At 41.4% G+C, this 17,457-nt stretch overlaps 1 protein-coding gene across 11 annotated transcripts in view; it reads left to right on the top strand.

The window, feature by feature from the left end:
* The first annotated feature begins 2,771 nt into the window (after positions 1-2,771).
* The window catches only part of Rnf111 (ring finger protein 111), a 68,575-nt gene continuing 53,889 nt past the window's right edge, over positions 2,772-17,457 (top strand). For 2 of the 11 annotated variants that reach the window (XM_050125767.1, XM_050125762.1), the window contains exon 1: positions 16,791-16,864. In XM_050125767.1, the coding sequence (XP_049981724.1) occupies positions 16,827-16,864 (38 nt within the window). In that variant the 5' untranslated portion in view covers positions 16,791-16,826. Of the gene's footprint in view, positions 3,089-3,353; positions 3,503-7,269; positions 7,841-9,096; positions 9,257-16,773; positions 16,865-17,457 lie in introns of those variants that run through there. The other 9 variants (XM_050125795.1, XM_050125786.1, XM_050125776.1 and 6 more) reach the window with 9 other exon arrangements.

Genomic DNA, 17,457 nt, shown 5'->3' with positions numbered 1-17,457 from the left:
GAGACCAGCCTGGTCTACAGAGCTAGTGCCAGGACAGGCTCCAAAGCCACAGAGAAACCCTGTCTCGAAAAACAAAAAACAAAAAACAAACAAACAAAAAAACTGACATACCATTATTAAAGGCAAGGAACTTTCTTAGAACTATCCTACCCTGTCTTGACAGGATAAGACAATCCTGTTTCATTGTCAGAAGTTGAGGTATGGGCTTTTCTTAACCCATTTTTTTTTTTGAAAATATATGCAGCTTTAATGGGGAAATAGACTTACAGAACCACTGTTCCTGGGGAGACCAGGAAAGCAGAAGCTGGAAGCCAGATTTATAGGTAAACATTAGCCTGAGGCGAACACGCCCCCTAAGGGGCGGGACTTATCCCTACAAAGCAACTGAAGTGAGAGAGAGAAAAACCTCTTTTTGTATCTGTGTAGTTCAGATGGTGTCAGTGTCCTTAACCGGAAATAGAACTCTGTGGTTGAGAATTCAGTGGTAGAGAGCACTTACCTCTCTGGGGTTCAATTTTCAGCACCATGTGTTGCTTTTATTGGTTAATGAATAAAGCTGCTTTGGACAATGACTTAGCAGAATATAGCCAGGCTGGAATATATATAGAGAGAGTAGGCAGAGTCAAAGAGATGCCGTGTTGCCGCCGATGCCAGATGGAAACTTACCAGTAGGCCACAGCTTCGTGGCAATACGTAGATTAATAGAAATGGGTTAATTCAAGATGTAAGAGTTAGCAAGAAATACTCCTGAGACATCAGCTAAACAGTGTGAGACTGTTTAGTAACTAATATAGTTTCTGTGTGATTATTCGGGTCTGGGCAGCTGAGAAACAAACAAGCAGTCTCCACCTACAGGGTTTCTACTGCTGTGAAGAGACATCATGATCATAGCAAGTTTATAAAGGAAAAACATTTAACTGGCTTGCTTACATTTTCAGAGGTTTAGTCCATTTTCATCATGGTGCAACATGGTGGCCTGCAGGAAGACATGGTGCTGGAGAAGGAGCTGAGAGTCCCATATCTTGATGCAATGGAAACAGGAAGTGGTCTGTTTCACTAGGTGTGGATTTAGCATATATGAGACCTCAAAGCTCTCCTCCACAATGACACACTTCCTCCAACAAGACCACACCTACTCCAACAAGTTCACACCTCCCATTAGTGCCACTCTCTTTGGGGCACCATTTTCTTTCAGACCACCATACCCAGAGTTTCTCAACCATGATAACACGTTAGGCCCAGGCTGGGCATGTGTTTCAGTGGTAGCACACATGAGGCTCTCAGTTTGATTCCAAGCACCACAAAAAGAAAAAAAAAAGCAAACAAATGAAAAAACACTTTTGGTCTAGAGAATTTCATTGAAGGCAATCCTATGCAAATAGGTGGCATTGGCTGTATCCTTTTTTCCTGTTTAGATGGCCACTCCCTTCGTGTTATGACACAAAACATTTCCAGGTGTCATTGGCCAGTGGGAAGGGATTAGGCCATTTGTATCTTGCATGTGAGTGTTTCTGTGATGTGTAGCCAGAATTCCTGGCTATTTGATATCGTGTTGGACTTGATTTCAGAATCAATTCACCTGAGTATTGAGTTCTTCTGATTTGTATTCAGTATCATGTGTGATTTGGGAATCATTTGTTGTGAAAACACCACAGACAATCTTGGTATCCATTAAGTTAATCCAACAAAGTAAAAATATTCCTTGAACATACAATCAAAAGTAAAACGTGTTGGGCTTTTCACATTTTTGGACTGTCGCTCTGAAAGTTGATGTAGCTGATACAAACACAATGGTGCTTTATTTCAAGAGTTCAAGAGCCATACGCGGCACGTGTCTCTACCTCATTAAAGAATACAGGTCAAAAGCTTTAGGAAGAAAAGGAGAGGGATGGAAATAGAGGTTTGAGATATTGTGAGTCAACAAGTCAAGGGCTCAATAGTCCAGGTGGCATTCTATGTTTAAAGAGAAGCAATTAGGGGCACTTAGGAAATCTAGACCAAAGCTCTTTCATTTTCCCTCGTTTTTAATTTAAAAACATCTTCTTCACTGAATATAGAGAACATGAGTGAATAGAATTATTGAAAAGCCGGTGTATAAGAACTTTATATGAATTGTCATATTTGACCTTACAAGATCTTTTTTTTAATAGCATGTAAGGATATCCTGGTTTATAAAGGAGGAAACTGAGAGTTAAAATGGTGTACTAAATCAGTTCTCTGACCGAAAGTCTGTCTGACTGCAGAGCGCACACTCTGTCCTTGCATCTTGTCCTCGTAGGGCACACAATGAAACATTGGAATCTTCTTGCTTTGTGAGGTTATTACGAAGTCTTCTGAGTATAAGCTCCCAGGCTATCAAATAGCACTCTTGAAATGATTCTGGAAACAATTCACTTCAACAGCGAGATGTGATCTCCGGTTTAGGTATCATTTGCTGGGAAGGACACCCATGTTTTTGCTTTAAGAGAGCTGCAAGTGCAGTCAAGACGGTGTAGTTGTAATTTCCAGTAGAGAAAAAGTAACCATGATGTGGGCAGAATTATGTTGAAGTGTTGTTGAGCCCGAAATCACCGAAGAAAACGAACCCAACGAGCTTATTTTTAACAGCGCTCATCTGGGCCAACAGTCCGCGAAAGCCAATGCAAAGGGGAAAAGGCTGGGACACGGCCGGGGGCGGGTCCGGTAGCCGCCGGTCCGCGCACGCGCAGATAGACCGACGTGAGAGGGCGTGTAGGTCCGGCGCGCTTGCTTTCCGAACTGTCGTAAAAGGCCCCCGGTGTCGCGCTCGCGCAGTCGGGGAGGGCCGGGCCAGGCTGCGGCGGCGGCGATGGTGGCGGGGCGCCGGGACTGCGCGGCGTAGACACCCCGGCCGTTCAGGGTCGCGAGGGCGCGTGGGCCACGATCAGGTGTTCTGAGCGGTGTCGGGCCGAGAGCCGGGCTCAGCCGCACGCTCGGACGCGGCGTTGACAGACGCCCTCCTGAGGAGAACCACCCGGTCCGTCTCAGCCTCGCCTTACTTGGCCGAGCGGTGTTTGCCGGCCCGCGCCAGCGAGCCCCGGACCTGGCCGCACGGGGGCTGCGGACTCGGGTGAGGGCGCCGGCGGAAAGGGGGGTGCGGGGGAGGGGAGCGGCGCGGCGGCGCTTGCGCGCTGCGGGGGAGGGGCCGAGCCGTGGGGGGAGAAAGAGGAAGGGCCGCGGCCGGCGGCCAGGGTCGGCGGCAGGGGGATGACCGCGGGTCCCGGGCGGCGCGGAGCGGCTCATTGTGTTGGGGTGAGAGTCCGCCCGCGGACACACCCACAGCCTCCTGTGCGGGAGTGGGTGAGGGGATCGCGCCCTGTCGCTGCTGCTCGCCGGCAGGACGGGGGCTGAAGGCCGAGGCGTGGGGGTGACAATGGAGTGAAGAAGGTAACCCGGGCCGATGCCGGGAGCCGCCCGGGGCGGGCGAGCACGCGCAGTCCGTGGAGCAGAGACAGACGCGTCTGATATTGTGTGGAGTTGGCTGGTTAGTCATTAAAAAAAGATGTTTTCTTTATCCTGCCTAGATAATTGATCGCAGTCAGCAGTGGTGCGGTGGAAGCATCGGTTTTTGTACTGAGAAATAGAGGTTTGTCACCACACTTCTTAGATTATAGGGCTTTGTAGATAACGTCTTAAAGCAAGTGTGAGTTTTAGCGTTCGAAAAACAAAACAAAACAAAAAAAGAACCCCAACAACCAGGAAGTTATAGCGCCTTCGTCTAATTTGCTCATGTCTGTAGTTTGGGGTGACTCCATTGTACTGTTGAGAGCTTTCCTGTTCTTTGATTTACGTACAGAGTGAGTTTAGAACTCCCGAGTAGCGGCGAGCCAGCTGACAGAGACTTCATTGTAAGAGTTCTGATAGCTCTTAAACCAGACTTCGTTCCATTTGGCGTTTTGTCTTTAATTTTCGGTACCTCTTTCACCAAAACGAACAGAATGGGAAAAAAAGATGACATGAGGTTACCTCTCCTTGCCCGTTTGTGTTTGCAAAAACTATCTTGTGATCTTGAGTTTATGTAGGCCTTCTTTCCATAATTCTTACTTAGCTTTATTAGAATCGGGATCTACATTTAAAAAAAGTCGTTCGAATGAGTGTGTGTCAGTGTGTGGGTCCGTGCATGTGCGTACAGGTGCCTTTGGAGGTCAGAAGAGGATCTAAGAGCTGCAGTTAAGGGAGATTTTGCACTGTGTGGGTGCTGGAACCCCCATGTTGCGTCCTCTACAAGAATAGTAAGCACTCTTGAACCGGAACCATCTCTCCAGCTCCGGATCTATATTTTGATAGTTTCTTACTATGTGATTTTTGTTTTTGCTTTTTCTTTTAGTAAAAATGTTTCTGTACAAACTGGTAACTGTAGTATTTTGTTACATTGTGGCATAGGTTATAAGGAAACTCTTCTACTCTGAAGAGAGAAAGAAACAAGTTAGCTTTAAATATTACCTTTGTAGCAGGAGTGCTGGGATGGCTCAAACCTTTAATCCCAACATTCGGGAGGCAGAGGCAGGGCTATCTCTGTGAGTTCAAAGGCTAGCCTGATCTACCTAGTGGGTTCTAGGATGGCCCCAGCTACGTAAAGAGACCCTACCCTGTCTTAAATACCTACCCCAAAAATATGTATTACTTTTGCTACTTACTCCCTTAGGAAGTTTAACCATGAACAAATTATTTCATTGTATTCTGATTGCTTGTCACCTAAGAAGAGTCTCAGTAGTAGTTGAAAAAAAAAATAGGGTATTTGTGAATTGGCCTGAATGACATTGGGAAATATTAACAAGACTAGCCAGGGCTGGGCATCATATGTGTGTGGTTTCTTTTGTCATCTTTCCCCTTGGTCTCTGTCTGTTGGTCACTTGTATCTCAGATGTTTCCTGTGAACTAATTGTCCTTCAGCTCCTAGACTCAGGGATCTTCCCATTTTGGCTTTCTGAGAATCTTAGACTGCAGGTTTCTAATTCTGTATTTGGGTCTATATTTTGTGTTTCACAAAAGCTTTTAATGAAGAGTGCACGGGTTATGTTCAGCAGGTTTCGCTCTGGAACTTCATGTTTGTGAGGAATTGACATGTTTCCACTCATATTCCAGGAGAACAGCAGTTACTTGCATGAAGCAAAGGAACAGTAAATTATTCAGCAGGTGCATCTGTGTATGTTTTTTCTTTCAAGTTGAAAATATGGAATAGAAAACTCATTCCATCAAAACAGTGCTTTAAGTATTTGTTTTATGTATGTCATGGTAAGGAAGGGCTTTGGTATTATATTTTAGTTATGGCTTAGTTGTATGTGCCCCTGCTTTGACCCTAACCTGGTGGGCTGGAACTTTAATAGAGAGAAATATGACTGACAGTACAAAAAATAATAATTAAGATTTGTTAGAATATGGCATTCATATTCTGGGGTGACATTATCTTTAAAGAAGAAAAACCAAAACAGGTCTAGCCAGTGTTGGTGGCATATGCCTTTAATCCCAGCACTCAGGAGGCAGAGGCAGGTGGATCTCTGAGTTCGAGACCAGCCTGGTCTACAGAGGGAGTTCCAGGACAGGCTCCAAAGCCACAGAGAAACCCTGTCTCGAAAAACAAAACAAAAACCAACCAACCAACCAACCAAACAAACAAACAAACAGGTCTAGAGACAGTAATGTGGGTTTTAGGTGTAGTGTGGTTGTTATACATTGGATCTTTGAGTGTATTGTTAACTTTCCCTGAGTTTATAGCTTTCTCAATTAGTAAAACAAGTGTAAGATTGATAAATGTTCATTTCTGGCCTCTGTTTTGGCGTGTGTGTGTGCTACATATAATAGCTTCTATTTTTAGTTCTTTTGGTATTCACTGTTGGATTCCCAGATCTCCAGAAATGCTCTATGGGGAGTATAAATGCAGTCATGATACATGTATGCAAATAAAAATCATACATATGCATTAACCTATGATGAAGCCATATTTGTTCTAGATAGTAATTTCTATTGGAGAAATTACTAAAAGTTTTTTGTTTGTTTTCTGTTTTCCTGAGATTGGGATTATAAGATTGCTTTAACTTGATTCTCACATATCTCAGGCTGGCCTCTAAGTCATGACACACTCCTGCTTTAGTCCCCAAAGTGACGGAGATTGAAGCATGAACTGCTATCCAGCTTTACCAATTTTTGCAGTTTTCAGTAAGTTCTAAATACATGAATGTTCCCTTCCTTCTTCCGTCCCTCCTTCCTCTCTTCCTCTCTTTTTTTGAAACCAGGTTTTCAGGTATCTCATTCAGGCTGACCTTGAACTCGCTGTAAAACCAAAGAGTATCTTGAATTTCTCTGTCTTTTCTCTGTCTGTCTTTTTTTGAGACAGGGTTTCTCAGTCTAGTCCTAGCTGTCCTGGACTCACTCTGTAGACCAGGTTGATCTCAAACTCACAGAGACCCAACTGCCTCTGCCTTCTGAGTGCTGGGATTAGAGGCATGTACCACCACTGCCTGGCTGGTGGTGGTGCTTTTAATTAAAAACAACAACAACCCCCCCACACACACACAAAAAAAAAAACCCTAACCAACAAAAGTCCCAAATAACATTTTTCTTTCAGAAATGTATGATTATTGTTCAGCAAAGTCCAGAATTATATTTGACTGCCTTGTACTCTCTTCTCTCTCTTGTATCTCCCAGGTTGGTGCCCAAATTCCTACAGGTACTCAGAAATTGCCATCAGATGAAAAGCAAGTTAAAAATGATAAAAACACATAGCAGAACTAATATTTTACACAGAATCTGTACATGATTTTCTCAAGAAGTATGAATTGAATGTCTTATGCTATAAGTACTGCCACTGACTGGTCGGCAAGGATGAAGGTGCTGTCTTCATGAAACGACATTCTGTTTAGTGGCAACCTCATAAATAGGATAGTTTGTGGTGAGTGCCTCAAAGGAATAAGATCATGGAGTAGAGAATGAATGGAAGTGGGGTTCTTGTATGGATCGAAAGGTGGTGCAAGCACTTTTTAGAGGTGATCTCAGATGGGATAAAGATACTTTGTTTACTGATAATGTCCATAGATTTTATAGGTGGAGACTGGAGAGCCGGGCGGTGGTGGTGCACCTTTAATACACCAGCACTCAGGACGCAGAGGCAGGTGGATATCTGTGAGTTCGAGGCCAGCCTGGCCTATAAGAGCTAGTTCCAGGACAGGCTCCAAAGCTACACAGAAAAAAAACAAAACAAACAAACAAACAAAAAGGATGGAGATTTAATTCTGGGGTCGAGTCCATTGAGTGCTTGCCTTAATTTTTCAAGGCCCTCAGTTCAATAATCTTCAGCACTGAGAAAAAAGAAATGATATGGGTGGTTCAGTAGTAGAATTCTCATCTGTATCTATACATGTGTGCACATCTTCATATGTATATGGAGGCCAGAGGACAACCTTGAGTGTTGGCCCTCAGATGCCATATTATTCAGGGTTCTCAAGAGGTACAGAACTTACTGAATGGATCTGTTTAGTATAGAAAGGGGATGTGTTAGAGTGATTTACAGGTGTGACCTTGCTACTCCAGCAGTGAATGTCTCCCAGTGGAAAGTCCAAGAACCAAACGGTTATTCAGCCCATGAGCCTGAAGGTCTCAGCTCATACTGGTGTATGAAGGCATAGGTATACTGGATGTCTTCGTGTACTCCAGAATCCAGCAGAAGTAGGCTCTTATGCCAGTGAAGGAATAAATTTGCCAGCAAGAATGAGGTCAAGCAGGCAAAGAACAAAAGCTCCCTTTTTCCATGACCTTATAGGCTGCCACCAGAAGGTGTGGCCCAGATTAAAATGGATCTTTCCACCTCAAAAGATCTGGATTAAAGGTAGGTCTTCAATGAAAACATGTTAATTTAAGCAAAATCTCTCACAAATGTACCCAGACACTTGGGTTTTAGTTAATCACAGATGTAGTCAAATTGACAACCAAGAATAGCCATAACGTATGCTGTCCACCTTGGTTTTTCTGGGATTGGGGAGGAGATAGTGGTAGGGGACAGGGTCTGTTATTGGCCTGTCATTCAGTAGGCTAGAAGAGTTTCAGGGATCCACCTGTTTCCCCCGCAGCACTGGTATTACTACGGAGTGTCCACATTATAAGCAATTCCTGTAATCTCTTAGTATAGTTCACAGCCATTCTACCACCTGTACATGGGTGTTTGTTTTATTATTTATCTTAAATTTGTTTTGTTTTGAGACAAGGTCTTACTATGTAGACTTGGGTGGCCTGCTGCCATGTAGACCAGGCTGGCCTTGAACTTATAGAGAACTACCTGTGCCTCCCTAGTGCTGGTAGTAAAGTTGTGGCACCGTGCCCAGCCTTATTTTTAAAAATTTATCCATTTTTTCAAGCAATGTTTAGTTTATTTATTTTTTTATATTTATTTATTTATTATGTATACAATATTCTGTCTGTGTATATGCCTGCAGGCCAGAAGAGGGCACCAGACCTCATTACAGATGGTTGTGAGCCACCATGTGGTTGCTGGGAATTGAACTCAGGACCTCTGGAAGAGCAGCCAGTGCTCTTAACCTCTGAGCCATTTCTCCAGCCCCTATTTAGTTTATTTTTGAACCAACTGGATTACAGGTGGATGTTGCTGTGCCTACCTGTTATATATAACACAGTCTATTTTGGTTTTGCAAGGTGTGCATTATTCAGTATTTTATTTATTTGTTTGTTTGTTTGTTTCAAGGCAGGGTTTTTCTGTAGCTTTGGAGCCTTGATTTTCTTAAAATTTAACCAGCACAACCTATCATAAGTTCAAAGCTAAAGCAGATAATAGGAACTTGCTTACTGCTGTGAAACCAGACATAAGAGAGTCATCAAAATGTATAGCATTTATTTCTCATTATTTTGGAAACTTTTATGTGTTAGTTTTTTAGGGTGTAATGCTATTACTTTTTACAAATGTACTCAGTTTTACTTTTGAATGTATCATTAGTAGATAAAAGCTATATCTTAAAATTGGGATCCGTAGGGTGTGAAGACCTTCAAAAGCCAAAATAGCTAAGAACTGCTGCTCCAGAGTGAGCATCTTTAAAAATCTTATTTTACATTTATTTATTTGTTTGTGTGCAGTGCATACACATGCAACATGGCAGACATGTAGAGGAAAAAACAACAGCGTCAATTCTTCTATCATGTAGATCCTGAGGATTGAACTTTGGTCATCAGGGTGAGCAACAAGCACCTTTACCTGCTGAGCCATCCTGTGGGCTCTGTCTTTTGGTTTCTTATGGTAAATGAGACTATGCTTCTTCATTTTTTCCCCCTTAGTGTAGTTAGTGGGCAGGTGGGGACAGGGCTTGGAGCCCCTGGGCCTCTTTCTAACATGCTAGGCAAGTGTAGCACCACTGAACTGTACTGGTTGCAATTTTTCAGTTATTTTTTAATAGAACTCAGCAAACACTGATTGAATGTCAACTCTGTGTTCTACCTAACCTTTGGAATAGAAAATAAGTAAAGTTTATAGAAATGAAATAGAGGAAATAGTGGTTGAAGTTAACTTTGTGTCTTTGTTTGCTTTTCATAAGCAGGTTAAAATTGTGATAACTCTTTAGAATTTGAAGTGGATAAGGCAGGTCTCTTGGACAAGGAAGCAGCTGAACACAGACTTAAAGGGAGGGAGGGAGCATTCCGGGTGCCTAGATGCTGTTGCAGTCAATTTCTTCTGGAACCCCACTAGTCAGGAGGTGATGGAGAGGGTGGGGGAAAAAGTAGGTAACTCTGGGGACAGAGGTAGCAAGGTTCTTTGATTTCTATCTCTATTTTGAGAATTTCTATCATTTGGATGACATTTATTGCCAACTCTTGCTTTTTGTTGTGAAATTTTAAAGGATTGAAGAGTATTTGAGGTGAAGCTATGTGAATCATTTACTTTGTCTAAACAGAATAAACCTTTTGTTTGTCTAAACAGAATAAACCTTTTGTTTGTTTGTTTGTTTGAGTACTGGGATTAAAGGTGTGTGCCACCACTGCCCAGCTCAAAATGAACTTTTGATAAATATGGTTAAGTTAGATTACTGATGTGATCCCAGGCTTTCTTTGAAAATTTTAGTGCTAAAATAATGTTTATAATACGTAAAAAAATGCATTCTTTACATTTAAAGAATAGATTGAGTTTACAAAAACTAAACCTAATACCTAATTCTTTAATATAGAATGTTTATTAATGAAAAATTCATGTGTAAAATATTTAATTACAGAACGTAATAACATTATTTGGTGGTTTTCTTTTTTTATTCATTTTTATTGAGCTGTACATTTTTTTCTGCTCCCCTCCCTGCCTCTCCCCTTTATGATGTTTTCTATGAAGTTACATTTCCTTTTTAATTTTTTGTTTCTGATTTTTCGAGACAGGGTTTCTCTGTAGCTTTGGAGCCTGTCCTGGAACTAGCTGTTGTAGCCCAGGCTGGTCTGAACTCACAGAGAGATTCTCCTGCCTCTGCCTCCCAAGTGCTGGTATTAAAGGCGTGCTCCACCACTGCCCAGCTAAAGTTTTTTTATTTATTACTGTATATGTGTATATGATACCTGTGAGTGTGTATATGAGCATATCACAGTGCACACGTAAAGGAAAAAGGATGACTTTGAAGAATAGGGTCTTCCACCATGCAATCCAGGGACAGAACTCAGGTCATTGGCTTTCAGCGAGCACCCTTACCCTGAGATGTCCTACCAGCCCCAGTGCACCACCCATCAAAGCCCACCAGCTCTGCTTTTTCTTTCATAGTTGGAACAAATCACATTTTAATTATAAAACACCAGATAAGTATAGTCCATTGTATGTAGGAAGGTGAATGGCTTGAAACATTAGGATCTGACAGCACAGCAAGATGCTCATCGCCTCAGAGACACATGAGAAAGACCAGCTCCAGAGCAGAACAGCCGTTGTGGGCATCATGACTGAGCAGAATGGCAGCTCAGTCTATGTGGTTCAATTTACTGTTTTATTCAGATAGTTAAATTCTCATTTTTGTGTGTAATGTCTGTCCAGTTCTATCATAACTAGTTTTCAGTATTCTCCTGTCAGAGCTTCAGTTCTTAGTTTTATTTCTTTAGAACATATTTTCTAATTTCTAGATTACATACTTTGATGGATTTAAACCATATATGTAAAATACACACTTTATCTAAACAGCTTAAGGAACAGTTTTTCTCCCCTAACTAGATACTACATTCATTGAAGGGAAGGGAATTGTTTGTCTTTTGAGACGGGGTTTTGCTCTATGGTCCTAACTTGCCTGGAACTATATAGATCAGACTAGCCTTGAACTCATAGTTGACCTGCCTTCCTCAGTCCCCAAGTGCTGGGCTTAAAGTAGAGTACACCACCATTCCCTGTGTTGATCCTACGTACCCAAGACCATCACCATGCTCTTTAATTAATTTTCTGGCTTTATTTTTATTCCAACCTTTTTTACCATCCCCCCCCCACACACACACAGGGATTTTCTGTGTAGCCCTGGCTGTTCTGGAACTTACTATGTATGTAGACCAGGCTGGCCTGTAAACAGAGATCCACTTGTCTCTGCCTCACAAGTGCTGGGATTAAAGGAGTGTTTTGCCTTGTCTGGCTTTTTAAAAAAAAATAGTGAATTATTTATTTATGTGTGTATGTTTGTTTCTTTGTGATAGGCTTTCTCTGTTGTAGTCCCAGCTTTTCTGGAACTCAGTCTGTAGACCAGGCTAGCCTCAAGCTCCGAACTCTGCTGGAACTAAAGGCATGAGCCACTGCATTCTGCTGGTTTTTGCCTTTTTTAAAGGTGGATTTTGAGATTCACCACTTGAGTGAGGTAGACTAGCTTGAGGTAGGTATACTTAGAGAACCGAACTGTTTCTTCTCTCACCCCTAAAAGAGGAAAAACTGGAGGAAAGAAGGTTGTGGACTTTTTTGCTTAGATGATTTCTAAAGCTATTTGAATTTTAACTTTAAAAATAGCAACATTTTAGCTTTAATGCACATATATTGTTTTAAAACATTTACAGCTGTCTTTTTTTTTTTTTTTTTTTTTTTTTTGTTTTTCGAGACAGGGTTTCTCTGTGGCTTTGGAGCCTGTCCTGGAACTAGCTCTGTAGACCAGGCTGGTCTCGAACTCACAGAGATCCGCCTGCCTCTGCCTCCCGAGTGCTGGGATTAAAGGCTTGCGCCACCATCGCCGGCTACAGCTGTCTTTTGAGATAATAAATATTTTCATTTTCAGATAAAGAACTTTAGATAGAGTTCAGAACTTGCTAAGATGAGACATGGTGGTGGAACTGCAGGTCTTAAGGCAGTAAGGCTTGAGTCAGAAACCTTCCTTTTGGGAATTCCTTGTTTTTATATTGCTTTCTAAGGACTCAAATGTGTTTTTGTTTCTCATGGACATGGTCTTTATCCAGCAAGAAAGGGAGGCTGATGATGCTTTGAGAGTGTCATCATACTTGATTATGCCGCTTCTTGGTGGTTGGCTCTTTTAGCCTTTTATTGGTTGGGAGGAACTTGATTTTTTGTGTACTAGCTTTTTTACAGTGGACTTTAAAAATCACATACCTTACAGGTCAGTGAGTTTTGACAAATGTGTACATCCATGTAATGAACTGCTAGGTAGGAGTAAAATGGTTCATCATTCTGGAACATTTCTTTGTAGTCCTTTATCCTCAGTCACCTCTGTCTCTAGACAACCACTGGTCTGATGCTTTATGCCTAGTTGTCTTTGTTTGGTAATTCAGTGCTCAGTGTCTGGTGTTCATTCATCACATATTTTCCTTCTGGTGTTTTATTAACAATTGCAAATGCTGTAGAAAACAAGTGGGTGGTGCATTGAACACCCAGAGTCTCTAATTAATTTGCTGGGTTTGTTTTTTCTTCAAATTTCTAGTCATCTGTCTATTCCTCTGCCAGTTAAGCCTTTTAATCACCTCTTTTGCAATAAAAAAATTATTAGATTTACTCATTTTATGTGTTTTCCCTGTATATATGTTTATGCACCATGTGTGTGCTTCTGACCTTAAAGGAACTGGAATCATTGTGAGCAGCCACCGTGGGTGTTGGGAATAGAACCCTGGTCTTCCTGTAAAAGCAACAAGTGCTCTTAACCACTGAGTCATCTCTCCAACCCTATTTATTTATTTATTTATTTATTTATTTATTTATTTATTTATTTATTTATTTATTGGATCTTCCTGTGTAGTTCTTAAAATTTGGAATCCTGCCTCCACCTCCTTGAGTGTTGGGATTACAGGCATATATCTCCACACTCAGCTAATATTTCTTTTAAATTAAGTTGGCAGGACTTGGGCTTTAGGTCAGTCTAGAGTTTCTGTTTAGCACATACAAGGAAGGCCCTGAGTTTAATCCCCAACACCACAGTAAACAGAAAGAAAACAAATTATAGACATCCATGCTATTTATTCCCCATACTCCAGTTTCTAGCTGCGGGTGGTGTGCACGGCTGTGATACCAGCATCAGAAAACCGAAGCCTGAAAAATGGCAAGTTTGTAGCTAGTTTGGGGCTGCAGAGCAGAACTTTGAAAACAAGCAAACAACTCCCCACACAAATAAAAAGAATACAAGTTCATTTCATTAACTACGGTTGAATACTTGTTGATATTTATTTGCCTTTAAACTTTACTTTCAGTAAAGTGCCTCATTTTTGTTTTTGTTTTTAAAGCTTTGTCTCTTCACTACACTGAGCAGTAAGTGATAGTAGATCACAGAGTGCCTGTTACTCCAGAAGGGAAACAAAGGCGTGTTTCTTCACAAATCTCCTTGGTATTTAGCTCAGTCTGCCTGGAATATGCAGTGTGAATAAAAGGTTTCACAAGGGATTTGCCCCAATCTGAATTACTCTAAGCAACAGTAGTTTCAAGTGCTTAGGCTGATCTCATCCATTCTAGAAGTTCCTCTAGAGGGAGTCACACGGCTGCTTCCCTCAGCAAAGGTTCTGAGGTTCTACTGTGTTGCTACACATCTCACTTTATCTGTGTTCTGTCTAAAATTGACCATGGAAACTGTGAACATCCATATGCTTTTTATTCCCCCTTTGAGACAGGGTTTCTCTGTAGCTTTGGAGCCTGCCCTCAAACTCAATTGGTAGACCAGGTTGGCCTTGAACTCAAGATCTACCTGTTTCTGCCTCCCTAGTACTGTGATTAAAGGTGAGTGCTGCCACCACTTGGTTTATGCAAACTTTTTGTACGTGTGTTCTATGGAGTTGTTGGATGATAGGTTAGATGTCTGTATAACTATTAGGAACCTCAGAGTGTGTAGTATTTGATTGTGCCGCTTCTTGGTGGTTGGCTCTTTTTACTTTAGCCTTTTATTGGTTGTATAGTGGGAGCTTACTGCTGTTTTCATTCATGTTTTTCTGTAATTTAGAGATACTGAGCACTTTCCAGATATTTTTATTGACTTTTTTTTTTTTGCAGAAACATCTTTTACATCTTTTATCCTTTTTTTTTTTTTTTTTTTTTTTAGTTTTCATGAGTTGTTAGAGGTTCCTCTATTTTTTTTTTTTTTTTTAAAGTTTCTCTGTGAAACAGTTCTGTCTGTCCTAAAGCTGTAGACCAGGCTGGCCTTGAACTCCCATATCCACTGCCTCTACCTCCTGAGTGCTGGGATTAAACACACGCGCCGCCACCACCACCCATTTGAGTTGTTAAAGTTTTTCATGCATTCTGTGTGTGTGTGTGTGTGTATAAATTACATATACATTTATAATGTTCTCTTCTTTCTCAGTTCTTCACTGGTATCTCTAAAAAACAAAAGGTTTTGATTTAAGTGTTGCCTAGTTCATCAGTTAAGAAAGAAACAGCACCTTTTTTTGAGTGGGGGGCTTAATTGCCTGCCTTTTTTTCTTGTGGAAGCTTTTATGGCACAGCTGTTAGGATAGATTTTGCGTTTGGGATGCAGATATTGAGACTCTTTTCTACCATATTGCTCTCTAGTTGTTTTATCACTGTTTATTGGAAAGATTATTCCTTCCCTGTTATCATTCTTGATAGAAATCATATGGTGGTATTTATAAGTATTTCTAGGTTCTCTGCCTTTTTTTTTCTTTTTGGTAGTTCTGGGGATGGAACCAGGGCTTGGACATGCTAGACAACCACTGAACCACAGGTCAAGTTACCCATCATCCTCTAGTGCTGCTGTAAGCCATTGAGAGTACTGGTCAGTTATTTGCTGTTTGTTTCTACTCTTTGGTGTTTTAGTTTTCTTCCTTTCTCTTGCCTCTTTCCCATTGATTACAAAGTATTTTAACTCCACTGTTGGTTGATTTTAATTTTTTTTTTTTTTTTTTGCTTTTTTAAAGACAGGGTTTCTCAGTGGTTTTGGAGCCTGTCCTGGAACTAGCTCTTGTAGACCAGGCTGGTCTCGAACTCACAGAGATCCGCCTGCCTCTGCCTCCCAAGTGCTGGGATTAAAGGTGTGTGCCACCACCGCCTGGCGATTTTAATTTTTTTAAATTTTTATTGAGCTTTACATTTTTCTCTCCCTCCCTGCCTCTCCCCTCCCCCTGGTTGATTTTAATTTTGTCTTTGTTTGTTTTCCATTTTCATTCACTTTGGGCTTATCCTATACCTTTTTTAACTTTATTACAGTCTGTCTGCCTTCAACGAATAATGGACTGTTATTCATGTATAATATAAGTAATTCTGCTGCTCCAGATTTTGAGGCATGAGGATTACAAGTTTGAGGATAGGCCCTGCAACTTAGGAGATACTGTGTGAAAATTAAAAAAATAAAAAAGAGCGGGATGTATCATGGTAGAGACCAGGCCATCACTTTTTTTTTTTTTAGATTTATTTATTATGTATACAACATTCTGCCTCGATGTATGCCCGCATGCCAGAGGAGGGTGCCAGATCTCAGTACAGATGGTTGTGAGCCACCATGTGGTTGCTGGGAATTGAACTCAGGACCTCTGGAAGAGCAGCCAGTGCTCTTAACCTCTGAGCCATCTCTCCAGCCCCCCAGCCCATCACTTTCAAGGCCCTCTTGTACCAGAGCTGCCAAAGTGAGGAAATATTAGGAGAAGTGTGTCTGAACCTTGTGCTAGCATCTGCCTCTCACTATGACTTGGGGAGGGTTTCTCTGTGATGTAACAAGAATAATCCTTGTGTGTTCTGAGGGAAATGCTAACAGTTCTTGTTAGTTCATCCTACTTTTATGTGTTGACAAGATGGTGGTGATTTTATTCGGTAAGCTCTGGTTTTTGTATGTTTTTTTGTTTTTCGAGACAGGGCTCCTCAATCTCACAAAGATCCTCTTGTCTCTGCCTACCAAGTGCTGGGATTAAAGGCATGTGCCACCACTGCTCTGCAGAGATGTGTTATTTTTATTTCTTTTTTCAGATTTCCTTGCTTGGTGTCACAGGATGGCTGGGTTCTGTATCTATCTGGAGCTTGGTGGTAGTGTAGAAGAGAAGGATTGGAGAGCTTCACATCTAGTGGATGCCTTCCTCTTGTTAAATTTATGTGCAGTTTTAGCTCTTTTGCGATTATGTAAGTCTTTATCTAGTCTTTCAAATGGTGAAAAGTTCCTTATGAGGGGTATAGAGATGGCTCATTGGTTAAGAGCCATGCTTTTCTGAGAACCTGGGTTCAATTCCCAGCACCACATGACAGCTCACAACTCCAGTTCCAGGGGATCTGACCCTTACACACATCCTAAATGCATACAAAACACCAATACATGTGAAATAAAAATAAATACATTTAAAAAGAAAAGAAAATTACTTTATGAAGTCATCCCAATTCCCCTTTCTCTGCAGTAATCATCATTCTGGATGAGTAGCTGTTTGAAGTCGAATCCCACCTTTGAAGAATGTCACTTATCAGGTGTTTTCTTTTTCATTCTTTCAGGTAACTTGTGTGTTTCATATACTTCACCATTAGACATATGGTTCTTTAGGGAACCTTTGTCTACAGAAAGTAGGCAGTTGAGTTTTCTCTTTCCTTTCATTTTGATTTTTTTCTTGGGAGGGTCAGGTCCCCCGAGAAATTCTTTTCCCTAAGGTCTGGCATTTAGACAAAATCCAGTATACCCTCAAGGGCTTGACGATAGTTTCTACTTGCTGAGAGGAGTTCTCCTTATCTTTGGCAAAAGAGGCCTGTTTGTCTCTGCTTTCCATTGAGACAGTCTCAGCAGTTTGGAACAGTTTTTTTCTCTTTCACACAGTGAACAGCTATTTTTGGTTTCTTTACTGTGTCCATTTCTCTCATTTTTTGAGACATTGTCTTGCTACGTTGAATTCATTCTGTAGCCCAGGCTGACCTTGAATTTGTAGCAGTCCTCTGACTACAGCCTCCTAAATGCTGGGGTTACAAGCTGGGATTACATGGCTCCCTTTTTTTTCCCCTATGGAATGCTTTTTCTGGTCAACCCTCACTTTAAGGATTAGACATGCTTCTAGGACTGTTTCAATGCCTGTGTCTGCCTTAACACCTGCTTTACT

The sequence above is a fragment of the Alexandromys fortis genome, unplaced genomic scaffold, assembly GCF_014885135.2.
Source record: "Alexandromys fortis isolate MF-2015 unplaced genomic scaffold, M_Fortis_MF-2015_v1.1 scaffold_22, whole genome shotgun sequence".
NCBI classification, from domain to species: domain Eukaryota; kingdom Metazoa; phylum Chordata; class Mammalia; order Rodentia; family Cricetidae; genus Alexandromys; species Alexandromys fortis.
The sequence above is the reverse complement of the archived record's forward strand: the minus strand, read 5'-3'. Positions and strand labels throughout refer to the sequence as shown.